Source organism: Microcebus murinus, chromosome X, assembly GCF_040939455.1.
Source record: "Microcebus murinus isolate Inina chromosome X, M.murinus_Inina_mat1.0, whole genome shotgun sequence".
NCBI lineage: Eukaryota > Metazoa > Chordata > Mammalia > Primates > Cheirogaleidae > Microcebus > Microcebus murinus.
This window is the reverse complement of record NC_134136.1, coordinates 3,827,764-3,854,631: the sequence shown is the minus strand read 5'-3', so window position 1 is coordinate 3,854,631 and position 26,868 is coordinate 3,827,764. Positions and strand designations below refer to the sequence as shown.

At 51.5% G+C, this 26,868-nt stretch overlaps 1 protein-coding gene across 1 annotated transcript; it reads right to left on the bottom strand.

The window, feature by feature from the left end:
- On the bottom strand, positions 1 to 26,657 carry NALF2 (NALCN channel auxiliary factor 2). The gene is made up of 3 exons (XM_012736257.2): positions 24,841 to 26,657; positions 3,287 to 3,458; positions 1 to 2,905 (listed from the first exon to the last, which is right to left on the bottom strand). The coding sequence occupies exons 1-3, from the start codon at positions 25,699 to 25,701 to the stop codon at positions 2,520 to 2,522; spliced, it is 1,419 nt and encodes a 472-aa protein (XP_012591711.1). The 5' UTR covers positions 25,702 to 26,657; the 3' UTR covers positions 1 to 2,519.
- Positions 26,658 to 26,868: the final 211 nt, after the last annotated feature.

Genomic DNA, 26,868 nt, shown 5'->3' with positions numbered 1-26,868 from the left:
AAGTCTTACCATTTATTTCTTTATGGGGTTAAACAAGAGCAGAGAGGCCTCTGCCCCACAATGCAACAAAACAGAAAGCAGTACACATACAGAGACTGTCACCAAACACAGAGGCAGGAGTTAGAGGGCGGGCAGAGACAACTGAATCATAGCCGGGTAAGGGAGGAAGGGATGGGGGACCACTAAGAAACCAGCTTGGAGACTCAGTCATAGGGACTAGTGCAAGAAAGTCCTACTCATGAAGCACAGTGTAGAAAATGGCAGAAGAAAGCTGCCCGGCTCTGCTGCCTGTGATGGAGGGCAGGGGCAGCCGGAGAGGCGCTGGGAGACGGGGGCGGTGGGGCAGATGCGGGCAGTCAAATGACTTTGAGGTGGAGTGTGGTGCCCCTTTCCCCTGCCACTGGGCAAGGCCTTGGGCTGGTCTGAGCCAGGGGTCTCCTGGGCACTTGGTGAGAGGGAAGAGAAGATTGGAGTCTCCAAGGGTCCATTCCCTGGGGCCACATGGTCCCCCTTTACTTCCCAGTCCCTTTTCCCCTCCTGAGGATGCAGGAGCTGGAAGGCGGTACCTGGGGTCTCCCTGGAGCCCAAGCACCTGCCCCTTCACTTACACATGAGCATGTCTGGAAAGGAGCCAGCACCTCTTCCCCTTCCCAGCTGAAAAGAGCACTCTAGGGATGGGGTATGTGGCCGGGCCCGAAGTGCTGAGGGCCAAACAGGAGTGTGTGGGCAGGGCCCAGGGTGGGGGAACAGCCTGCGAGAAATGAGAAAACTGGCAAGGAAAGACTCCCCAGGCTCATGAAGCCGATGTGGGCCCCAGCTGAGGCCTCCCTCCCTCCTAGGGGGGCCTCCATTCATCCCTGAGCCAACCAAGGGCACCTCTGCCCTCCCTGTCTGCTTCTGGGCGTCACTCTAATGCGGCTCCAGGCCCGCCCCGCCCATTACTCCTGAGCATCACATCCTAGGAGACGCAGGCCCTTCTGGTACTAAAAGCCCCCTGGCCTGCCCCAGAAACACAGTTCTGGCTCCCTTTCTTGCTGGCTCTGATTGTGTCCCAGGAAATGTGCCCCCCTAGCAGACCAGGGCAAGGCTAACGACCCCCTGCAAGGGGCACTTGATGTATCCTCTCTCGTCCTGCCCTCTGGCCAGACTAAACAGTGCAAGTCTCTCAGCCAAGAGATGACACATTATCTTTAGTCAAAGGGTCCTCTCGCCAGTCTCTGGACTTTCTCCAGCAGGGGACAGTGGTAACTGGAGCAGGGGACCCCGCTACAGGGTAAAAAGGAGTCTGGTTGTTCCACAGCTGGGATGGTAACCCATGGGGTCAGGGATGGGAAAGGATGAATACTCTTTGGTAGGCTGGGGACGGGGACAGGGCAGGGATGGGGGAGGCTCATCTCTGGAGAGTTCTGGGGGAATGCCACCAGGTTCTCCTTCATGGAGGCCTGGGCTAGGACGAGATGGGAGAGTATGAGGACCCAGGCCAGGCCTGACCCACTGGGCTTAAGTCCTTCCTCCCCATGGAGATTGGAAATGGAAACGTCTTTGGCCCCAAGGCCAAGATCTCCAGGGCAAGAGCGGCCCTTGGGAGTGTGTGCACCTTCTGTAAGATATGGCCCTGCAGACAGCGGCAGTCTAACCACGTGCCCTCGGCCTTCTGTTTCAAGGCCTGATAACTCAGTTCCTGCGCTCTTTCCCAGCGGGCTCCTTATTCAACTCTCTCTTTGAGAGAGAAATCTCTTTGATTTGGGGAGCAGCTCTTGAGCCTGCCTCAACACTCTCCAAAGCCGGGTGGCAGTAGTCCATGTGGCTATCTCTCCAAGCCCTCTGTCCACATTTCTCCTCTTCTCTCCCCCTTTCTTGTCTTCACTCCCTTTCACCACTGATCCTGTACCTCATTCCTACCCCCCATTGCCTAGGGTGATGGGGCACAGCTTAACTTGGGCCCCGACCTAGCTGTGACCTCATCTCCCAGCCTAGCACTTCACCTGTGATGGCCCCACGTGGGGCAACATGCACTGAAGTGGCAGGAGGGCCATTGCACTGTCTGCTGTCGCCTGTAGGGATATGGGCAGGAGGGAATTAAGGATCCTGGCAACAAAAGGAATGTGGAGGGGGGGGAAGAGCTTCTCCCCTCTGTGCCCCCCAACATTCCCTGCAGGGCCGAGGCTGGGTGAGCAGCCTCCTTCCCCGGGGTCAGGGCTTTTGGCAGGGATGGGCATTTCCAGCCCCAACTCCCCCCCCCCTTTGTTTGCTAAGCCCCGTAGACAGGGTCTTGGGAGGGGACACCTGCTACTCTTGCCTTTTTCTCCCGGATGAGTTTTGCAGCTCCCTGGGGCCCCCTGGCGGTTCTGTAGGAGCTGCTTTTGGGGTGGGGGTAGGTTGGGGGGGATGTGCGGTCCCCCATTTTCCCCCACCCCCTCACCGGGTTCTACACCTCCCATGGGAGGAGCCCCTCCCTCCCCCAGGGGGGCCGGAGCTGACATAGGTGTGTGGTGGAGTTCTGCTCTCCCTCCCTGCTGTCACTCTTCCCGAGTCAGGCCCTCCTCTAGGGCAGGCAGTGTCTCCAGCCCCAGCCCCCCACCGCCCTGGTTGCTGGAGAAGGACACCATGGTATGGAGGAGCATGAGAACAAGGACACAGAGCCGAATCCTGCTGGGGCTGAGGCGGGAGCCCCCCGAGACCGGCAGCAGGGCGGGCTTGTGGCTGGCGCGGCCGGGGAGGTCGTGGCGGGGGTGGTAGTGGTGGTACTGTTGGTGGTAGTGGTGGAAGTAGGAGTGGTGGAATTGCTGGTGGTGGGTTTTGGGGGCCTCAGACTCCTTGACCTTCTTCTTCTCCGACTCACAGGAGACCCACTGCACGTCACAGCACTTGGTTTCCGGCCGCTTTGGTGAAGTATCCAGCAACCCTGCCAATGGATAAGGAAGGCGTGGTGGGGTGCTCAGGGGGCTGATGGCTGTGCCTTAATCCAGAGGGGAGACTTTCAAAGCTCGGACTTCTTGGGGAGCCCTACCCCTTGGCCCCCAGCACTTTCCCTCTCCGAGCCCTTCTCTCCTGGGGACCCCAGCCAGTTTCTCTAGAGTGACTCCCCGGCTGGGCATGTTATGGATAGAGAAGGACACTCTGGTCTTTCTCCCCATTCCAACCTGGGGACCTCGCTGCTCACTCCTCCAGCAGTGGCTTTCTTCTAACCTGGCTACCCCGTTGTCCTCCCTGCTCCCACTCCCCTGGCCTGGTATCTGCCCTGGGCCCCCAGCCTCCTCCCTCTTCCCCAGTGCCCTGCCTTTACCTGTACAGATAAAGCCAGGGAGCCCTCCGTACACCATTTCCTCATTGTCAGGGAGTATAAAGGGGCACCGGGTCTGCACCTCCAGGCAGTATTGCTTGCAGGGCACCCAGCGCTGGCATTCCTGCTGGGTCACGCTGAAGTATTCTGAGCACAGCCAGGCCTTGTAGACAGCCTGTGGGGAGAGGAAAGAGCATCAGCCCACGTGCCAGCCCCTTCCCGCCTCAGAGGAGAGGGATGGGGGGGCGGGCCTGTGGTCTCTCAACGGGGCCTCACTGAACTAACCCCAGGATCCAGGGGCTAGAGAAGAAGGGTTTGGGTCAAGGCCACTACATCCTACCCTAAGATCTCCCATCTTATAGTCCAGACTCCCGAGTACCCCAGTCTGGAGTCATCCAAGACTCAGAATTTGTTTGTTGGCAAAAATCACAAAATTCCTCCCATGTCGGAGCTGGAAGAAGCCTTACCGATCATCCCACCCAACCCTATCATCTTACACTTGGTCCAAAGAGGTGGCCTGACTTGTCTGAGGTTACCTGTATATAATGTAATGAGGCCAATTTCAATTCAGCGAACATTTCTTTGGCTGATGGTGTTGAGGTTTTAAATTCAAGAAAGAAATGAAAAGAATAATCCTTGCTTTACCTCATCAGGGCGTTGTGTGGATCAAATAGCATGGCACATATGAAAATGTTTTGTAAACTGTAAAGTGCAACACAAATGCGAGCGGTCATTTTTAATAAAAACAAGGATCTGCCTTGCCAGGGACCACAACTGCCTTTGAGCTGTACTTAATCCATGCTCTGTCCTGTTGGCTTCAGCTCTGGTAGAGAGCGGACATCATGGGCATTGCTACATTTCATTTGGAATCTTTGCTTTGCAGTTTCACTTCTTGGGTTCACTTCCTGTTCCTCATCTAGCCCATCCCTACCAGGCACTGGGTCCTAGTTAAGAAAGGTGCCCTGCTCCATAGTCTTTGGCTATCATCAAGCCCAGGGTTTCTTAACAGTGACGCTACTGACATTTTGGGTGGGATCACCGTTTGTTGTGGGCGCTGTCCTGTGCATTGTACAACACTCAGCAGCATCCCTGGCCTCTACTTACTAGATGCCGGCAGCAATTCTCTCCCTTCACCCATTATGACAACCAAAAAACAAATGTCTCCAGCCATTGTCAAATATCCTGGGGGTGAGGGGGGGGGCAAATCGTCTCCCATCGAGAACCACTGATCCAGTTCCTTGCTACTCAAAGTGTGGCCCTGGACCGGCAGCATCACCATCACCTAGGAGCTTGTGAGAAATACAGAATCTCAGGCCCGGCCCCAGCTTGCCACGTCACCACCTGCATTGTAACAGGATGCCCACCTGACTCTCATGCGTGGTACTGATGAGAGCCCTGCCTGCATCCAGCCCTGGTGTCTTCAGGGCAGCCTTCTAGGCTCGTAGCTGTGGCTTCAGAATCCGCATTTCTGAACGAGGGTCCAGATCATCTGGCTGCAGGAGGCCCTTCAACCACCCTCTGAGCAACATGGTCTCAGAAGCACTTTGTCACTCTTACACTTAATTTAAACATTTTTACTAAACTACAAATAACTCCACTGTGAACATGGGCTTTGGTAATGCAGTCCCCACACTGGCCTTGTCCCAAGCAGGGGGGCTGTAGTGGGTTGTGGTACAAATCCATCCCCTGAGGAAAAAAGCATTGTTCGGGACTTTGGTATCTTCCAGGCATCTCAAATTTAATATGCTGTAAATTTTAAAATGTAGTTCTCAATTTTTTTTTATCCCAAATCTGCTGTCACCTTGAAGTCTTGACAATTTCAGTAAGTGCCACAAAGCCTGTGTGTCAGCCTTTATTTCTCTTTCCCTGTACCCCCACATCCAGTCCATCAGCAGGGCACGCCAATTCTAGCTCCACATCCGAACCTCTGTGCAGGCCATTATCATCTCTCACCTGGGCGACAGCCTGCTCTCTGTCCTCCCCACCTGTGCTCTGGCTCTTTCCAATCCACTGTCCACACAAGAGTAGGAGTGGTCTCAAAATGCAATCAAATCACGTTACTCCCTTGCTTCAAATCCTTCAATGCATTTGGACTAAAACCCAAACTTCTCAACACAGACTTGAGGCCCTTTGCATAACTTTGCTCCTGTCTCTCTCTCCAACCTCATTTTCCAGCTCTCCCTTCAAGCTCCTCATGCTATACAAACAGAGGTTTTCTTTCTTTCCCTTGAGCATGCCCTACTTCTTCTCGCCTTAGGGCCTTGGCACATGCTGCTCTCTTGGCCTAGAATTCTCTTCCCCCCACTTTTAGCATAGCTGGGTCCTTCTCATCTTTCAAGTCTCAATTTAAGTGTCACTGCCTCAAAGAGGATCTCCCTGACCACTCCCAGTAGAGGATGCCACCCTCATAATCCTCTCTTTTCCTTAATTGTTTCTTCACCCACAAGTATTACTTTGCTCCCTTGTTTTGTTTCTCTGTCAACCCCATTAAAATGTGAGTAGCATGTAAGCAGACATGGAGGTTGTCTTGTTAACCACTGTTGACTGAATGAACAGGAAAAGTAAATGAGGATATGTCCCTACTCTCATGGAAATGACTTGGCCCTATGGCATCTGATCTATACTATAGGAGAGGGCAAACCATGGACCATTGGAGGGAAGCAAGCAGAGAAGCCAGAAAAGATTTCAGTGAGGGGAGAACAGTTGCGCTTGGACTCAAAGCAGGATTTTAGATGGGAAAGCAGAGACGAGGCAAAAGGGCATTCCAGGCTGCGGCAACCACTTAGGCAGAGGCATGGAGGCCAGCGATGCATGGTGTGCTCAGAAAACAGAGAATGGTTCTGTGTGAATGGAATGGAAAGGGTACCAATCTCCTGTTCGTGGTTGTTTATTTCCAAGTATTCACTATTATGAATAATCCTCCAGTGAATATCTCTGTAGACACATCTCTTACACACTTGTGTTAAACTTTATTTATATAAATTCCTAAATATGAAATTATTATATAAACGATATGTGCAAAGGAATGAGAAGGCTGTCAAAGGAGAGTAAAATGAAGAGGTGAAAATAAAAGGCAGAGTAAGAGACAAATGGAGGGGGAGAGAGGGCAAGAAGAGAGGGGCTTAGGGGTACAAGAGAGTAGCAGTGAGGTAAGGGGTAAAAGACAGGAGGTGTGCAGGAAAGAGAAGGTTGAAAGAGTGGGGTAGAGAGCAGGGAATGCTGGGAATAGTGGAGGGAGGAAAGAGCAGGGCTGGGGAGAAAGAGCCAGGGAATAAGCAGCGTGGAGGGTGTGAGGGAGGCGAGGGGTAAGGGAGTGGGGTGAGGGTGAGAGGAGACGAAGGGTAAATAAGAGTTGGGACCTAAGAGAGGTGAGATGGGGGTGAGAGGGGTTGTTACTAGCAGGGGGTAAGAAAGAGGGAGTAAGCGAGATGGGGTAAGAGCGAGCGAGGGGTGGATTAGAAGAAATAAGCGTGGATGAGAAAGATGGGAATATAAGAAAGCAGGGGTAAGAAAGAGGGATAAGAGAACACAGGACAAATAGGAGAAACAAACGGAAGTAAGACAGGAAAGAACAAGAAATCACAAGAGCTAAGGGTCCCAGTACCTTAGAGACCCCTGCCTCCATCTTTTGGGCCTCAGAGTGCCAAGATGAGTCTCTATCCACAGCCTCTGCCCCAACTTCTGCATCCTAGACCCTGAGACTGCCTCGCCCTCACCCCAAAATGTGTGGAATAGCCCCCACTCCCCACCCTGCATCCATCAGTGGGGCTCAGAGGCCCATGTGGGATTCTCCCTGGGCTCTTCCAGGTCAGTGCTCCTGTTCCTAGGTAAGGAGGCCCCAGTGGAGTCCCTGCCCTCCTCCCAGGCAGCTGCAACTAGCCCAGGGACAGGCTGTGGTGGCTGGGCACTCCCCTCTTCTGCTCCAGAGAGAGGGAGGAAGGGAGCGGGGCAGGAAAGGTGGGGGAGGGGAGGGGGTGGTCTGACAGTGGGAGTGTGGCCTTTCTCCTTAATTAGACGACCCCCCTCAGTCCCCACACCCCCAGCCAGAGTCACCATGGCAACAAGTGGGTGAGCAGATTGCTTGGGGAGGACACCAGGCCTGTGGGTGGCGAGGCAGGAACAGGCAAGGAGCTAATGAGGGGAATGGAGGAAGAAGAGCGACTCGGGGCTCAGAGGTAATCCAATTCCCGGGCCCCACCGACACCTGGCTGAGGTGATTGCTGGCCCTCATGCTTCACAGGTGGCCTGGGGTCCTTCTCAGGTGGAAGGTCTAGCTCTCAGTGCTATACCGCCTGGGCAACAAGCCTGCCTTAGACTCTGTAGCCTGTTCCTTAGACGGGCCTAGGTATTGCTCTGTCGCATCAGCATTAGGACTGAGCCAGGGAGGCAGGTTGTTTGTGCAGTCACAGGGGCCTGGACACTCATCTGCAAGGAGGGAAAAAACCAGGAGGGTCAGGCTTTGCCGAGCTGTGGGGCTTGCTGGGGGTGGAGCACGCAGAGAAAGGAAGAAATGTCTCAGAACCAGGTAACAGTCAGTCGGGAGACCCGTGGAGGTTATTTGCTCTCCAGCTTCTCAACTCTGGCTGCATCTTACCATCACTCAGAGAGCTTTTAAAAAATACTCCTGCCTGGCTCACATCACACCCTAGACCAAGTAAGGCAGAATCCTTGTGGGTGGAGCCTGCACATCCGTAGTTTTCAATCTACAATCTCAGTGTGCAGTGACAGTTGAGAGCCATCAGTTTTGTCCTCCTTCATGGTTTTACAGATGGGAAAACTGAGGCCCAGAAAGGGATGAAGGACTTGTTTAAAACCACATAAAATAGTGGCAGAGGGAAGAGACTGAAACCTGGTTTCCCTACTCCAACTCTAGGGTTCTTCCTACTGAATGATCCTGCCAGCAACTGTGAATTCAAAACTCAGGTGGCCGGACACAGGGCACAGGTAGGGGAGGACAGCTGAGAACCAGGCCTGCTCTGGGCTGTCAGGCTCTCCACACTCCAGCTGTGGCAGAAAAAGCTTCTCTATCATGCCCTGTCCTCTGAGCTTAACCATCCTGGACCCTTGAGGTGGCAGCGGGGGATGGGTGGGGTGGGAAGCCTTGGCCTGGCAGTACCCTCCTTTCCCTACCTCAGTCGGGCCACTGCTGGGCTCAATCAAGTCCTGCCTGCTACAGCCCAGTTGCTATGGGAACAGGGAGGGGAAGGAAGCAGGGAGTAACTAGAGGGAACACCAATTAACCCAAAAAGGAAGCTAGGAAGGCTGTCCTCCCTCCTCCCAGCTGGGCTGTGGAGCCACTCCTGAGATGGGTGGGGTGAGGTGAGAGGGATACCCACTCGTCCTGGGCTCTGCAGTTGCCAGTTTAGGGAGAAGTGGGAGGAGCTAGAGAGGCTCACCCTGGGCTCCCTGGCTTACAGCCCTGGCCAGGGCATTCTCATCCCTGCTCTCCTCTAGAAGGAACTGCTTTAATACACACTTTCACACCCCAAAGCCAGGACTTGGGGCCACAGGGTTTAGAAAACGGAGGCCATTCTGAGTTCCTTGCTTTGGGGGCTGGAAAGCCCTCCAGGGAGGAAAGTTTCAGTTCTTGACAACCAGGAAGTAAGCAGTTTCCTCCCTGGTTTCTAACTTGCTTCCCTCCCTAGGGCCTATTTCCCCATCCAAATCCTCCCTGTAGATGTTCACTTCATGGCTGCTTGTCTTCTTAATGTACCTCTGGGACCCTTGGCCAGAAGCTGCAGCTGCAGAGCTAGTGGAGGCAAAACAGCAATGTGGGCTGGGCTTGGGGATGAATTCCACCGTCTACAGACACCGTGGTACACTCCACCCCCAGATTCTACCCATCAGGAAACTGAGGCCCAAAGAAGGGGACTGGCTTAGCCAAGTCAGATGGATGCAAGAAATCGACTACAAGCCAGGGTGAGAGGGGAGGTATCCTGACTGCTAACCTGATGCCTCTTTGCACTGCACCCATCAGCACACAGAGAACCGTGTGAGGAACCCCTTGGGCAGGGTCTGAAAAGAGCCAAGTGCTGCTAGTCCCAACTCTGGGTTTTCAAAGAGTTATATCAGAACAGCATAAGGTCAAAATCAGTCATCCCAACCAGAGAAGAGATCATGGATGTAACTCTCGGGATAGCAGTAGTTCATTGGGATTGGCAGAGTCAGACTGGGATTAGAGGCATTACAGGACAAATCCAGGTAGATGATGGGGCTTTATTTAAGTGGCTGTAAAAATAAGCAACAGCTGTCCTGCTTCTCAGACTTAGCAGACATGAGTCAAAGTGGCCTGGCCTGGCCTGGCCTGAGGGAAAGGCAGGAGAGATGGTTGGAGAGGTGGGTGAGAACCTAGACTCAACACAGTTCTAGAGGGCCCTTGCACCTCCAACCAAGCCTCTTATTCCATCTGCTCAAAGTCCAGCAGCTGGGTGGGCCAGGCCTGGAAGAGGGGTGGCCTGTTGGACAAGTAGTGTCCCTAATGCAGGGACAGCTCTGAAGGGGCCTACACAGCCAGTGTCAATCAGCAGAGGAGGCCAGTTCATGACTGCTCCAGAATGGAAGGGGTCATGAGAATCATCACTCCACCACTGTAACATCACTGCCAAGCATGATCCAGCTTCTGATTATAAACCTTGTCACCGGCAGCTCACTCTCTCCCAGAATGGCCCAGATCTTTGGGCAACTCTAGCAGTTAAAGGAGTTCTTCCTTCTTTTGAGCTGAGATAATGCCTCCCTGGGTCTTCACTCGTGGCACTTAGCTCTTCTGGTGCCGTACAGAACAGTCACCTTCCTGACCCCCATGACAGCCTTGCAGGTATTTGTAGACTTCTCTGAGTCTGGTTTTCTCATTCATTTGTTCACGCGAACACTTCCTGAACATCTTCTGAGTGCCTGGCATCGTGTTGGGAGCTACAGATGATAAAGATGAATAAGAGAAGATTCCTGTCTTCAAGGAGCAAGGGAGACAACTATGTGAATCAATCATTAAAAGTCACTATGAGAAGTAGTACAGGTGGCCCTGACGTATGATGGTTCAACTTCACAGTTTTTGACTTTGTGATGGTGTGAAAGTAATATGCATTCAGTGGAAACAATACTTTGAGGACCTATACAATCATTCTCTTTTTCACTTTTAATACAGTATTCAATAATTACAAGAGATATTCTAAAACATGCTTTGTGTTAGATGATTTTGCCCAACTGTAGGCTAATGTAAGTGTTCTGAGCACATTTAAAGTAGGCTAGGCCAAGCTATGATGTTCAGTAAGTTAGATGTATTAAATGCAGTTTTGACTTATAATATTTTCAACTTACAATGGGTTTATTACTCAATCGTATGTGAAGGAGCATCCGTATCTAGTAGGTACAGTGGTAGCATAAAGGGAGGAGTGATCAACTGTGTTTTGAAGGCTGAAGGACAGGAAAATGTCTCCATCTTGCAGAGGCTTGGGTTAGGGCTCGGAAAAATGAGTAGAAGTTCACTGGGTGGAACAGGGAGAGAATAAGTGCACTTCAAGCATAGAAATCAGCAGGCACAAAGGCCTGGAGGTGGGAAATAGTGCTGGGCTCAGACACTACAGGTAGTTCAGTGTAGTTAGAGGGTTCAAAGGGGGGCATAATGAGAAATGAGGCTGCAGAAGAGGCCATGATAAGCTCTGGAACCTGAGGAGGAGCTGGACTTCATCCTATAGGCAATAGAGAGTCTTCAATGGGTTTTAAATAATTGCTTATTTAAAGATTGCTTACCACTTCTGTGACTAACTTTTTAGACTTCTGTCTGAAGTATGGATGATGTAGCGTAGTCATCAAGACTGGAGGCAGGGAGACCAGTGAGGAGACTATTGCAACAATCTGAGTGAGAGACAATGAGGACCTCAACTAAGGCAGTAGCAGCACAATTAAGAAATGGCTAGAAAGAATGGGGATGTGAGAAGAGATGTTAAACAGGTGGAACCAACAGGATTACTTAAGAATGTGGGGAATAAGGGAGAGGAAGGGGAGTCCAGGAAGACTACCAGGCTTCTGGCGTGAGTAGCTGGATGAACAGAAGTTTCATTTATTAAAGAAAGGAAAACAGGAGGAGGAGAAGACTTGAAAGTGAAGATTAATTCAGTTTTTGGTCATGTTGACTTTGAAGTATATGTGGGTCAGCTAGGTAAAAATGTCAAGGAGACAGTTGGACACAATAGTCTGAACTCAGGAGGGTCTATATAAAGGTTTGGTAGTCATCAGGAGTTAACGGATTAGTCATTAGGGACACAGTAGGACTACAATTTCCCATACCCTCTGAAGTTAGGCATGGCCTATGACATACTTTGGCTAATAAATGTGAGTTGAAGTGACATGGATCACTTCTGGGGAGGAGCTTTAAGAGCTGGTACATGATCTGCCACATTCTCTTTCCTCCAATGCTGACTGCAGAAGCAGTGTAGAGATGGACCCTTTACTACCCTGGTTCTTTTGGCGACTATCATGAGCAGATGTGCCCTGCTGATCTGTTCTGGACATGTATCATGAGCAAGAAATAACGATTTGTTTTGTTAAGCCTCAAATATTCGGGGGTTGCTTGTTACCAGAGCCTAACCTAGCTCACGCTGACTGGTAACAGTGATAGTGGGAGCCTAGAAAGTGGATAGTATTGCCTAGGGAGAGTGAATAGAGAGAGAAAGGGATCAACAGTAGATCCCTAGAAAATACTAACATTTAAGGGACAGGTGGAAGAAGATAATCAGATGAAGGTAGAGGCTGGTTTAAGAGATTGGAAAAGAAACAGAAGAGAGTGACATTCTGTAAATTATGGGAGGAGAGAATTTCAAAGAACAGGAAATGGTCAGCAGATAAGGATTTAGATGGGAACACATTGGTTTGGGGAATGAAGAGGCAGTCTCATTATGTGGAGAGCAGTTTCAGTGGAACAGTGAGGGCAGAAACCACACTGTAGTAAATTGAAAAGGGAATGTGAGGGAAGAAAAATGGAGATAGCTATGTGTAGACTACTCTTTCAAGAAGCCAAGCATCCTCAGTTTTTTTAAAACTATTTCAAGGGATGTGGTTTCCAGTTCCTTCTTCTATCCTGGTTTTTCACATTCAGATTGAGTCCATTTTTCTGTGTCCTTTGCAAATGAACACAATCCTCAGATAGGGTTTATCAACACAAACTGAAGGTGTGGCATCAGCCCTCTTATCCTAGAAACTGCTTCTGTTAATGCAGCCTAAGATCACATTTGCTGTCTGGGGGACTATATCATATTCTGGAAACTCACTGGAGACAGAGAAGGAAAGGCCTGCCTGGAATGTGGGACATTCTATATCTAAGTCCTAAGATGGAGCCCAAGCCTTCTGGTGAGACATCTATATGAATTAAATACCCATGAGACTGTAGACTCCCTGAGGGCAGGGACTGTATCTCACTCATCTGTGTATTGCCCTGTGGGCCTCACATAGAGATGGGTTCTCAAGTAGAGAAGGTATACACAGGGAGGTGCTCGCCAAGTATTTGAAAATCAAGCCTCTAGCAACGAGTTCAAATTGGAACAAAGTGGAGAGCTCGAAGAAAAAAGTGAAAATAATGGGTTATGAATGTATTTGAATGAGATTTTATAGCTGTGATGCAGAAACTGGGGATGCATTAGCAAAAAGTCATAAAACACTAAGTAAACAGAAAAAAAGAGGCAATTATTAACTCCAGGAAAACAAGATGACCAAGGAAGGAAATGTAATCACAGTATTGGACATGACACAGCTATGAACAATATTTATAATCCGAATAATGTAAACATGGAATATTGTCAAAAGCAGAAATTGTGATTTGCCAATATTGAGTGTATGGGGGGAGGGGAAGCATGTGTGTGCATATAGTGCTGCTGGTAGTAAAAGAGCTAAATCCTCTTCTAATCAAATTTTAAAAGTCAACAGATATTTAAAACAGAAAAATCAAGAAATAGCATATTGACATGCCATTTAGAAATGTGGAGGTAAATATCAAAAGAAACAGCCAAAAGAATCTCAAGTGTTTAACTCTGAAGAGTGAGGCTCAGGGGTGTGTGTGTGTACACACACATATACACACATATGTGCATATATATATGTAACTTGCAAATGCCTTTTAAAATTATGAACATATATTACTTTGATAAAATTAAAATTAAGTAAGAACATAAACTGATCTGCAGCCATGAACCTCAAAAACAATAAAACAAAATCCCCAAGACTTGACCTGACCAACCTCGCCAGACTCAGCTCACACTACCCTGCCCTGGATCACCAACTCCATCACCACTGTCTGGGCCATGGGCTTAAACCAGATAAGTGAGAGCTAACGAGGGGTCCCATAGCTAAAGAGAGGGACTAAGATGAGATGAGGGAGCTTTGGGAGCTGCTGTCCACAGTGGTTGTGCAGGTCACCGCAGGAATGGTGCCAGTGTGACAGTGACAACCATAGTCTCCACTGAGCTGCACATCTGTTTGCTCACACAGCTAGACCTCGGCCCAGGCTAGAAAACAATCTCCAGCCTTCTGCAGGGATCACTGTAAAACCAGCTCCTTTTTCCTGCCTTGCCTCCTTCCCCAAATGTCATGCCTGGCTAGATAGATGAGAGGTTAAGGAGAGCAGGGACCCAATCAAAGGTGACTGTCAGCTATGCTTGGTCTTTGGTGATGAGGTAAATCAAGAACTTTGGAGTTCTTCCATCTTCCTCTCTGCCTTCTCCCTCTCCCATGTAAGCATGTCTTTGTGCCCTCACTCACTAGAATCTCTCCAGTTGCCTTCTGGCTCCTAATCCACCACTCCTACTCCAGAAACTTCTCCTCCTGCTCCCAAACTACCTTTCCCTGCTCCTAAGTAGCTGACCCCAGTATTGTCAATCTCAACTGGGTGTTAAGCAATCATTTAGATTAAACACATCTAATTAAGGTGACAATAATAATAGCTACCATTTATTAAGTTCTTCCTATATGCCAGACTCTGTTCTAAGCACCTGACCCTGACATTTATTAACTCACTGAATCCTTACAATTACCCCCCGAGGTAGAGACAGATCTTTACAGATGAGGACAGGGAGGTCCAAAGAGTTTGAATAACTTGCCCAAGGCCCACAGCCAATAATAATAATAATAAGAAGAACATTAATAATGGTGGCTAGTGTTTCTTGAGTACTTTCCATTTTGCAGGCACTGTGCTCTTTAGAGATTAGCATGCTTTATGTCATTAAAGCCTCATAATGACCCTATTTCTTAGTTCCAAAGGCAAGGAAAGTGAGGTTCCAAAAAGGATTAAAGAATATGTTCAAGGTCTCAATAACTATTGTACAGAGAAGACAGATTTCAAACTGGAACATGAAGCCAGGTTTACCTGGACTTCAATGTCCAAGCTCTCATATAAAATACTATCCTTGGGACGGTCCCGTCAATGCACTACCACCATTGAAGTTTGTTACTCAAACAAATCTCTTTTTGATGGAATTTCAGGTCAAGTTGGGGAGATTTCTAGGTCGATGGGGGGGGGTGATTTTCTAAAATCACTCTATTCAGTCCATTATCCATATGAGTAAGATTTTCTTTTTAAGTGGATATGGGGGGAAGAGCATTTGGATAGCAGGGGCTACAAATGATCATTTCTATTTCACTAGCACAGCACTCCATTCCCTCTTTCCTCTAAACACACACACTCTCCTGGGAGATGGAGGTGTTAAAAAAGGCAAGCACTGCTTCCTCCATACCCACTAGCTTCCTACCCAGAGCTGAATTGCTTCTTCTCCCCAGCTTATTCCATAAATGCTCTTAATCAAGAAGCTTTGCTCCAGCCACGTGGCGCTGGGTTCAGATTCTGGCTCTGCCACTACCTGTGCGAGCTTGGACAAGTTACTTGTCAGGAGGCAGGGACTCTGCCACTAATTTTCTATATGACTGTGAGAAAGGCACTTTTGCTTTCTGGGCCTCAATTTGGATCCAAGAAGATGGTCCCTATGGGGCAAACATGTATGATGGGAAGATAGGGTCAACCAACTTTAAACTGAAACAGTCCTACAGTCCAAATCTCAGGTCTGCTCTTACCAGTTACAATACCTCAGGCAAGTTACCTGACTTCCCTGACCCACACTTTCCTCATCTGCAAAATGGAGATAATAAAAGTACCTGCTCTTATTTTTCTGTAAAAAATGTCTGTAAAGAAAGCATAAAGCTTTACCTATAGTATAATTATACCAGCACAGGTTGGGTGGTACCACTGCCTGCTGGCATTTAAATCCCAGCTCAACTCTTACTAGCTGGATGACCTTGAGCTAGTCATTTAACCTCTCTGAGCCTGTCTTCTCCTCTGTAAAAGAGAGATAATATATATGCACTTCACAAGGCAGATGTAAAAATTAAGTAAGATAAAGGACATAAAATGGCTGGGATAGTTCCCTTCCTTCCCATTCCCTCCTTTCAGATGCCTTCTTTCAGATGCAAATAACAAATGAAAAAAAATCTGCCACAAATGTGATCAGAAAAAGGTTAATATCACTAATATATATAAAATAGTACATACAAATCAGTAAGAAAAACACGAAACATGAAAAGACAATTCACAAAACAGGCAATACAAATGGCCTATAAACAAGAAAAGCAAATGTCTGACCTAAGGAATGCAAATGAAAAGCCAATGCTGTACCATTTTTCAACTATGAAATAAGTAAACCTTTGAAGACATGTTAGCTGATATTGGAAAAATGTGCTAAATTAGTCTTCTACTTTTGGTGAAGGTACAAACCAGAATAATCTAGTAATTTGAAAGAAATTTGGTAATATATGTCAAGAGCCTTAAAAAGGTTAACACTCTTCGATTCTGTAAGTCTAGTGCCAAAAGAAACTTCACCCTGTAGAATTAATGTTTATGCTCTAATTTGTATGCAAAACAAAGGAAAGAAAAAGTCATTTTGTGTGTAGATGTTTATGTAAGCTTAGAGAGAGGGGTAAAAGAACACACTCCAAATTGTTAACACTGTTGACTTCAGGGCAGTGGGCCTGGGAGGGGAGTAAATAGGAGGATTATTAATGTGTTTTTTTGTGGTTTTTTTTGTGAGACAGGGTCTCACTCTGTTGCCTGGGTTAGAGTGCCGTGGCATCATCATAGCTCACAGCAACCTCCAACTCCTGGGCTCAAGCGATCCTCCTGCCTCAGCCTCCTGAGCAGCTGGAACTACAGGCATGTGCTGTCCCACCGGCTATTTATTTTTTATTCTTTTGTAGAGATGGGTCTTACTATTACTGAGGTTGGTCTCGAACTCCTAGCCTCAAGCAATCCTCCCACCTCAGCTTCTCAGAGTGCTAGGATTACAGATGTGAGCCACCATGCCTAGCCATTAATGTTTTCTTTATAAACCTCGGGATTGTTAGATTTGGTACAATGAGCATGCATTATTGTGATCCTAAAAACTCAGCATAATAGAGAAATAAGGAAAAAAGGATTCGAAATAGCATTTATTGGTAAGAAAGAACTTCAGCTTTGATGCAGACTTATGAACAAAGATATTCATCACAGCATTTTGTATAAAAGTAAAAAGTTGGAAGTAACATAAATATCTATCAATAGAGGACTAGTTAAGTAAATTACATTATATTCATGTGATGGAATATTGTACCCTCATTAAGAATGATGTTTATAAATATTTAATTACATGGAAAGACACTCAGTTTAACAATAAGTTAAAAAGAGTAAGGTAAAAAAAAAACTGTATGATTTCAACCATGTAAAAATATATAGTCACACCCATTAGGATGGCTATTATCAAAAACACCAGAAATTAACAAGTGTTGGCAAGGATATGGAGAAACGAGAACTTTTGTGCACTGCTGGTATGTATGTAAAATGGTGCAGAATCTATAATGTAAAATGTGATGTAATGTAAAATGGTGCAGCCACTGTGGAAAACAGGATGGCTGTTCTTCAAAAAGTTAAACATGGAATTACTCTATGATCTGGCAAATTCTACTCCTAGGTATAAGACCAAAAGAATTAAAAGCAGGGACTCCAACAAATACTTGTACACCAATGTTTATAGCAGCATTATTCACGATAGCCAAAAGATGGAAATAACCTAAATATCCACCAACAAATGAAACGATAAGCAAAATGTGGCATAGACATACAATGGAATATTATTCAACCATAAAAAGGAAAGAAGTACTGACACATGCTACAACATGATAAACCTTGCAAACATCATGCTAAGTGAAACAAGGCAGACACAAAAGGACAAATGGTGTATGCTTCCACTTTATGAGGTACCTAATCAAATTCATAGAGATAGAATAGTGGTTATCAGGGACTGGAGGGAGGGAGAAATAGGGAGTTATTACTTAATGGGTACAGAGTTTCTGTTTGGGAGGATGAAACTGTTTTAGAAATGGATAGTGGTGATGGTTGTACAATGCTGCAAATGTACTAATGCCACTGATTTGTACACTTAAAAATACTTGAACTAGTAAATTTTATGTTATGTATATTTATTTTCTCACAATAAGTGTCTCTGGAAAGTTTTTCCTGTTATCCTTCCAAAATTTCTCAAAGATCTTTTTAAAAGATCCTGAGTCTATAATAATCCTGAAGGATTAACATGGTTGGAAATTGTAATTGAGTTCAACACTAAACAGACATGTTCATGCCCACCACCATCAAATGGCCCTTTCCTGGCAGAACTTAGTGGGCTGGCACTTCCTTCAATTCTCAAGAAGCTGAGGTGTCCAAGGCCACAGGCTCACCAAAACCCTGGCCTGGGAGCCAGGCATCCAAAAAAGCCAAGGCCAGGCCTCAACAGGCTCTGGGGTGGCAAAGCCTCACTGCACTCACTTTCACTTCCGGCTCCTCCCATCTCCTTTGCAGAGCTTGTAGAAAAAGGAGGGAACAAATACCTCCCTTCTTCCTGTTGCTACCCAGGAGGATACCAGTGATTGTCCCTGGGTCTCAAGGACAAGAGGCTGGGATATTGAACAGAGAGGATGTTGGTGGGTCCTCACTTTGGATCTGGGCTCCTCTCCAGTCTGCCTAACTTCTCACCCCTCTGCCTCTCGGCACTGCCTCTGACAGCTGGCGGAGATTATTACCATTTTCTTTATACATCTGTGCACTGAGGAAAGAACAGACAGACCTGGGTTTGTAGCCCAGCCCTCCCATGTTTTGGCTATGTGGCCTGGATAAGCCTCACTGAGCCTCAGTTGTCTCATTTGTAAAATGGGGATCATGATAGTGCCTGCTTACTAGGATGACTGTCAGAATTAAATGAGTTCATGAATATATATAAAGCCCCTGGCATCTCCTAGGCACTCAAAAGCTTTCAGTTTTCTTTTTTCCCTTCCCTTTTTTCTTAGCCCTTTCCTCTTGGGAGCCAGTTGGCCTCATCTTCTGGCCCAGAGACTTGTGGCTCATGTTCCAGCTCCTTTCTCCAGAATCCATTCGAGCAGGAGCTTTGGCCCTGGCAGTCCCTGCCACTCCACAGTAACTCCTTCCCTCCCCAGGGCCAGCTACAGCTCACCTGATGCCCTTGTTCTCCCTTCTAAGCACCTACCTGGCTCAAGGTCTCAAAAAATTCAGGCTTTTCTGAACCTCCTCTTATGCCCAGGGAGAAGAGGCTGGTCCAGCCTCCCTGGCCTCTTGCACAGATTGTGGGCCGCATGCCTGTAACCACAGGAGGGAGAACATACCCATTCCCCAGAGACCCACCAGGCTAGCATGGGACAATGGGGCTTCTGAGGACCCACACTTGTCCCCAGAAGCAGAGGCTTCCCTGGCTTTCGGCAAGCACTGGCAGCTGGAGTCTGTGTGTGGCTGAGAAGTAAGCTGGGGAGGGCGAGTTTGATGCCCGGGCTGCATGGCACACAGCAGGTAAATGGCCTCAGACGGTGGGGACACGAAAGAACTGCCCCGAGGGAAAAGTTTTTCCAGGGCAAACTCCCACCCGAGTCTGAGGTGTCGGCCTACATCTCCATCCACGTGTGGAAGAGTGGGTGCCCCCTTACCCTGAGGGACTGACATCTGTGGAGGGGACCGGCATGTGCCCACATGGCTGAGAAGTACCCTGTCATGCTTAGGAAGTGTTCAGAGATCTCCGACCCGCCTTTCATCTCAGTCCCACGCACTGTCTTCCGTCTCCTCACCCTCACCCTCACCCTCACCCTCACCCCTGCCGGGTTCAGCAGACTTTTCCAGCCAGACCGGGATCTTGGGTGGGAGGCTGCTGGGCTCCCTTCCTCCACCTAACTCCCCCTACTCCCACCTTCAGGAGATACCAGTATATCCTTCCTGGAGGTTCCCGTTGCTATGGTGACTATAGTAGTCAGGCACCAGCCTGCGGGAAGGATGGGAAGTCGCCATGAAGAAGACTGGGGGCCATGTGTCTATGCGAATGCGTGTCTGTGTGTCCGTGTATGCACGCACATGTGTCTACCCTGAATGGGGAAGAGGGAAGGGAGGCGAGAGAAAGAGAGCAGAGGGGAGAGGGGCCAGGAGAAAGGATGGGGAGAAAGGAGGTGGAGTGTGAGTGATGCAGGGGTGAGGGGCATGGAGGCCAGAAGAGTGGGTGGGGTCTAGGGTAAAGGTTGGGAGGTGAGGTGGGAGGGCAGGTTGGGGGAGTGGACTGGGACAGGAGCGACTGAAAGAGAGGAGCAGGGCGGGGAGTGGGGTGAAGGGTTGGGGTGGTAGAGGGTGGAGGTAACTGTTGAGAGAGGCAGAGGTTGGAGGAGTGTAGGTGTAGGGACAAGGGTTAGAGAGTGAGGTGTGGGTGTGGTTTGGGAAGGGTCTAGGGTGATAAGTAGAACACTGGGAAGGCTGTGGGGTCCTTGGTATGTGAATGGGGATTGGGTGGGCCATAATGTGGGAAGAACACAGGGGTTGTGATGGGAGTGGGTCAGGATGGGGGTGAGAGGTCTGGTGAGGTGTGGGTAGCAGGAAGCCACTTTCCCACTCCCAGTCTTAATTTGCTGTTTCCTTGTCCTAGACGTAGACAGTGCCTCCTCTCTGTCCCTGCTTCAGGATTCTCAGTTCCTGCCCTTTCCCAGAAGCCCGTGCTCACATTCTTTGGTGATTAGGAGATGAACTTCTGCGGGCCTGGAGGCTCCTCCCCAGGGCAGGCTTTCCCATGGTTCCCAGGAGGCCGCTTATTGACTGCCTCCTCTTCCCTCCAGCCCCGAACAGGGACCAGGGCACCCTCTCTGGTCCCAAGAGCCCTGAGTTAGGGAGGCTGCTTGTGGGGCATGGCTTGTGGCGCACCGCTCCCTGCCTGCCAGACTGGATGAAAGTAGAGACCACTGGCTAACTTGGGGGTCCTGCCCTTTGCCCAGTGCTCTGAGCTCCCTGCTCTCAGCACCACTCATCTCTAGCGTTAGCCTGGGAGTCCTGTTGGCAGGAAAGCTGTGGCAGGTGGGAGGAGAGAGGAAGGCAGTGAGGCAGAAACAGCTGCCAGCCGGAGTGGAGGAAGAGCAGGGCCCCAGCGGGTACGGGCAGAAGGCGAGGCACTGGCTCTGGCAGCCCCCCGCCCCTCTCCGTGTGTGGGTGTTAGGCCCAACCTCCTTCCCCAGCCCTCCCCATCCAAGGCTGCTGTTCAGGGAGAAGGCTCTGTTCACAGGCCTAAACTCTGGGCTGAAACAGACCTCAGAAGTCACCTGGTCCAACTCCGCCCATTGGCTGGTGTTAGCCTCCACAGCGTGTCCCCCAGGGGGCTGCCTGTATTGTGCCAGACATTTCCTAGAAGCAAGAGATCACTTCCTCCTAAGGCAGTCTGTTCCTTCTTTGGAAGGAAAAAAACTTAACTGAGCAACTATGACGTGCCAGGCCTAGGTACTGTACAGACTTGTCATTAATAATGACCTTACAGGGCTGGGATGAATTAGCCCCATATTACAGATGAGAAAAATGAGGCTCACACACTTGAAGGCCCTAGCTCAAGGTCACACAGGTAATAAATAAAGGAGCTAAGCTTGAACCTAGGATTTTCTAACTACAAAGTCCCTCTGGGGCCAAGCAGGACATGCTTCTTTGTACCATGACAACTCTTCTGACATGGGAAGTCAGAGACCACATCCTCCCGAGTTTCTTCTTCTCCAAGTGGAACAGTTCCTTCAGCTCTCTCCAGGAGAACTTGGGTTCCAGCCTCCTTCTCAGCCCAGTCAGTGTGAGACCCAGAACTAAGCAGACAGTCTGCCTGGTGGGTTGGGGCCAGTCCAGAATAGAGGAAAACTATCACATCCTTCCTTGGCACTAACCTTTATTAATGTGGCCCTATGGCAGGTAAGAGAGCAGAGAACTGCCCCTCTTTGGGGGCTCTATCCCCTCTTGGATCAAGAGCTATGAGAGAAGAGGCAAGAATTTTGCTCCCATCTCTACTGCTCCCCTCAATCTGGAAGTTCTGAATTGAGAGCAGGAGAGACGCGATCAGAACGAGGAGGTTCTGTCGAGGTGGTTGTCCAGGCACCCTAGGCAGGGCCAAGAGAGCCAAGGCGGGGAGGAGGGCCTGGGAGTGCACAGGGAGATCAAAGAGGGGTGGGACATGACCCCAGGAGTTGGGAGAGGCCAGAGTGGGGATGGGCACTGGCCTTCCTAAGTTAACATTGTTCCGCTGTGTGAGAGGAAGTCAGTCGCACATTAAGGAAATGTTGCAGCTGGTACTAAATTGGGAGGTGTCGCAGGCAGCAGTGAGGACAGGTATGATTCGTGGGGCCCTATGTGGCCTGAAACAGGGGCAGACATTACAGAGGCAGAGAACAGGGTTTCTGGGGCCACCCAGGAAGGATCTAAGGCACTCAGGACAGAGACCTGGGGACCAGGAGTCATCCAGTTCTGGGTCAGAGGCTCCAGGCTGGCTTCTAGAAGTAAAGGAGGGCTCCTCGTCCTGGCCTGGGGCTGTGGGCTCTCCAGTGAGGAGAAGCTCTGTGGGGGTGTGGGGGGGTATCTCCCAGGGATGTCATTTGGGGTGGGGGCTGGACAGGAGGACTTGGAGCCTAGACACTGGCTAGGGGATCAGCAAGGAAGGCCTGTGAGGGAGGTGGAGTGAGGGCTGAGGAGAGAGGGAATTGCGGGGAGGGGAGCAGGGCAGTTGTTTCCCTTACTGCTCGTAATGCGGCTAGATTTGAGAGCCCTGCGTGTCCAGGCCTCAGTGGAGGGAGAGAGCATTGGAAGACGGTGGGAAAGACAGGAAGAAAGCTGAGGAGATGGCACTGCCCTTCTGCCAGCACAGCAGGCAGCGAGAGAGCAGGAGGAGTTCGCTTGCTCGCTTGCTCGGTGGAGACAGACAAGGAAACAAAGGAGAGGAGGGAGGGCCATCGGGAACTTGCTGGGAGGCCACAGCAAAAGCATGGGCTTAGCACTGAAACACGCAGGATGGAGTCCTGGCACTCCTGCTCATTAGCTGAGTGACCTTAAGGCAAACTGCTCGATCCCCCTGCACCTCAGTTTCCTCATCTGTAAAGTGGGGGTAAGGGTGCTAGTGTTCCAAGCTCCCTGATCTCATAACATATGAGAGGGGTTGAAAAACCCTAAGTATTACATCAACGTCAGATGTTATATTCTTCTTACAAAATACTATCAGCTACCTCTTCCCACTTAAGTCTCACAAAAGACCCAGGATGTGGGACGAGCAAGGATTATTGTCCCTGTTTTACAAATAAGGGAATGAAAGCTTAGAGAAGTGAAGTGACTTGGCCAAGGTCATACCATTAACAAGTCGTAGAGGTGATAAAGTCTCCTGAATCGAGGGATCCGATGTCTTTCTCCTACATCAAACTGCTTGGTAAAAACAATCAACGTGAGAGATCATTATTTACAGCAGGATCAGACAGAGCTTGGAGCCAACTGTAACATGGAGAAAACCCCATGGAAAAGTTGTGGCATGGCTCTCATTCATACTGCTGTCTGAGAAATAAACTAGTTGGGGCTGGGGTTGGAGGGAGGGCCACAAAAGACAGACATCCTGCATTCCATCTGCTTGTGGATTACACCCCTCTGCTCCCACTGAGTGTATGTGTCTGTGGCTGACATCGAGGGTATGCGTCTTTATCTCTATATGACTAAATGTGTCCTTTTTCATGTGACAGTACTTCTGCCTGTGTGTCTCTGACACTGTGAGGAGATGTGTGTGTGTGACACAGTGTCTGCTTCTATGACACTGTTTGTGGGTGTGACGACCTCTCTGTATCTCTGTGTGACTTTGCCCGGGGGATGGTGGCAGTGGTGGTGTATGGCGGCGTGTGTGTGTCTATCCGTCTGTACACCTTTAAGAAGTGGAATATCTCATTTGGTAGTGTGAGTGAGGCAGTGAGTCAGCTGAGGCTGAGGGAGGCGGGAGGGAGACTGCTAGGTTACGAGAACAGGAAAAAGGAGAAGGAGAAAGTGGAGTCAGGAGCAAGAAGCTACCCCTTTCCTCCCTAACCCTCTTTCCCAAACCCCTATGGAGTCCACCCAAAGCATGGAAGCCTTGCAGAAGTCCACAGGGGCCATGCTGGATGGAAAGGGGCACTTTCCGCCCTCCCCAAAGCCTTGGAGGGAGATGAGCTAGACAGGGAGACAACTGTCTCCCTTTCCAGCTCTTGGCCCCAGCTCGAGGATGTGTGAGGCCACTACCCCACCTGGTCTCCTTGTCATTTGACCCTTTGACCTTGCTGTTCTCTTTTCTCTCAAAGGCATGCCACCTGGCCAGGCTGGGCAAGCAGGGCAGCAGCATCAGGTCCCAAATGGTCACCCCCCCCCCACATACTGTCCAGGACAATCCTGCTGAGGGTCAAGAAGTTTCTCAACACCCAGCTCTTCCCTGGGCAGGGCCCATTCTGCAGCTGCCTCACCTCTTCTGTCCCTAGGAGCCAGAAAGCCAGCTTTCCCTCCATTGCCACCCTGGGGCACTGGGAGTTTTGTAATGCACCAACATCCAGTGGCCCTGCCACCAGCCACAGTACCCTGTTCTCAGCTCCTTCCTTTGTTAGGGGAAAGGAGCTTGCAAGTTCCGCTCCTTGGCAGAAGACAGGCACTCTGGGGCTACACCTGTCTCGGCTCTGGCCAGCTACCTCAGGTCACATAAGGTCAACAGTGTGATTGCCCCACGACCAAGAGTACCCCTCCTCTCACCCATTGGCAGGAACCAAAGAATGAGGATTAGGTTGCCAAATATTCTTCCTCCTGCCTCTGGCCTTCCCGCTGCACCAGCCAGTCCCAGGACTTTCAATTCCAGCCCAGGAGGGGGGGGGCACAGCTGGATGAGGGTGGAGGATGGGGGAGCACAATCCCTCCTGCCACCCCTTGGCCAGCCCAGCGACCCGGGACCCCTCCCTCCTCATGCGGGGGTGGGGCGCCAGGAAGCCTCAGCCCTAAGGTGCTCAAAGCCTGAATTAATAGAAGTTGGCCAGGTGGCTACCTGACCTGAATCTCTGAGGCCCCTTCTCTAGGGAGGGTCCTAGGGTGGCACTGGTAGAGCTGCACTAAGAACGGTAGGAGTGGTGGGATGGGTAGAGAGGGAGTCCTCGGATTTTTTCATCCCGGTCCCAATGCCACCGCTGCCGCTGCCCAGGCAGCCGTTGCGGCCGCGGACGCCAATCCCTACCTTACAGCCTTTCGTGCAGGACCGGATTGAGTACTCTTCTGCCTGTAAGTATTTATGCAGCACGAGGTCGAACTCGTCATATTTTTCCTGAGCATGTCGGTCCAGCCGCTGGTACGCCTCGATACAGTTGCTACACGCCTCCCAGGCCCCGGAACCTGGGCTGGCCACCACGGCCAGCAGATCCCCCAGCAGGGTGTCCAGGCTGCAGTCCAGGCTGTCGGGGCGGTCCATGCCCAGCAGCAAGTCCCAGACCGTGTAGGTGTCGCAAAAGGAGAGAGTGAAGTTCCGAAAGTGGCCTTTGAGCAAGTTTTTTTTGGCGGAGGGGAACTCGGCCGGGGCACGGGAAGGGGAGTCAGGGGGCCGCAGAGGGGGGGCCGGGGTAGTGGGTTCGAAAAGTCTCTGCAAAGATTGCAATTTGGTGCAAGCTGCGTCCAGCCCCGTGGGCTCTGGGACGCCGCCGCAGACCGGCCCGGAGCCGGCGGCGGGGGCGGCTTTGGTCAGGTTGCTGTATCTCGGGCCGCAGGTGCCCGGGGGCGCGCTGGGCTCGCGGGGCGACGGCGGCGGCAGCGGCAGCACCGCGCGAGGAGGCACCGGCTGCCGCTCACGGCCGGCCCCCCAGGGCGGCCGCATGGCGCTGCTCAGCTCCCTGGCCCGGGGCCGGGCCCCCGCGCACAGCCACAGATGGTCAGCGAGCAGCACGGTGAAGAAGAGCAGGGACGCCAGGGACAGTCGCCATCGCTGCGCCCGCTCGGAGTCGGCGCAAGGTTTGTCGCTTGGCCTGGGAGCCCAGCAGCAGCAGCAGCAGCAGATAGTCAGCGCGGCGGCGTCTTTTCCGGGCCACATCCAAGCGCCCCTGAACATATTTCAGGGGGGTCCGGGCTGGAGGGAGTAGGCAGGCGCGAGGCCAGACGGCCGTCTCGGGCGGGCGGGCTGCGCGCCGCTCCGCGCTCTTCGGCGCCGTCCAGGCTCTACCTCGGGGGCTGCATGGTGAGGCAGGCCGGCCGGCCCGGGGCCCCACTCAGGCCGGAGTCGCGGGGCGCTCTCGTGCCGTCCTCGCGCCGCTCCCGCGCTCCCTAGCTCTCCGCCGGGGCGCCGCCGCCCGGCCCGCTAGGCGCTGCCCGGCGTCCCGGCGGGGGGCGGTGCGGGGCACTGGGGCGGTGGCGGCTGCGGCGGCGCTGCACTCCTCATATTGTCGGGCCCCTCAGATGCCCTCCGCTCCGCGCCACTTCGTTCCGCGCCGGCGGCCGCCCGGCTCGCACTCTGTTCGGGCCGTCTCGGGTCGGCGCAGCTCTGCGCCCCTCAGCGCCGCCGTGCGGGCCCCGCCGCCGCGCGCCGCTCCGCGCCCCGCGCCCCGCGCCGCGCCGCTCCCGCCCGTCCGCCCGCCGCCCGCCCCGCGCCGCTCCCTGCCTCGCTCCTGCCCTCCTAGGCCGGCCGGCCGGCCGGTCCGCTGCCCGGCCCTTCGGGCTTCGCTCGCGCTCCGGCCGTTCGCCGGGGCCGGTCGCGGGCCGGCTCCGCTCTGGTCCGCACCCGCTGCTCCCGGAGTTCCGGCTCGGGCGGGCCACCTGGCTCCCGGCAGCGCCACAGGCGCCGGACGCGGACACCGGGCTTTACTTAGTGCGCCTCTCGCTTCCGCCTCTCGTTCGCACCGCTGTGGCGGCCGCCGAGCGGCACGGCCCCGTGGCTCCCGCTGGCCATGCCCCCTCAGTCTGTCGCCATCTTCCGCTGTGCGGAGAACACCTTGAGAGCCCGTGTGCGAGTGTGTTTGGGGGGAGCGGGGCGGAGAAAGAGGCACCGAGAGGAGGAGGGAGCGGGACTGGGGCCCCGACTGCGCCTGCGCCTCAGGACTCCCCCCACCCCACCCCACCCCAGCCCCCGCCGGCCGCAGCCTGTGCTGTTTGGGGATGTTTCCAGTCCACCCCCAACTCCATTCACTTCAGCGCCTCCGTTCATCCGCCCGCTCCCCGCGTGCACACGCCTCACGCTGAGTCCCAGGCCCCAGCGCTCCCCCTCCCCCACCAACCTGGGCGC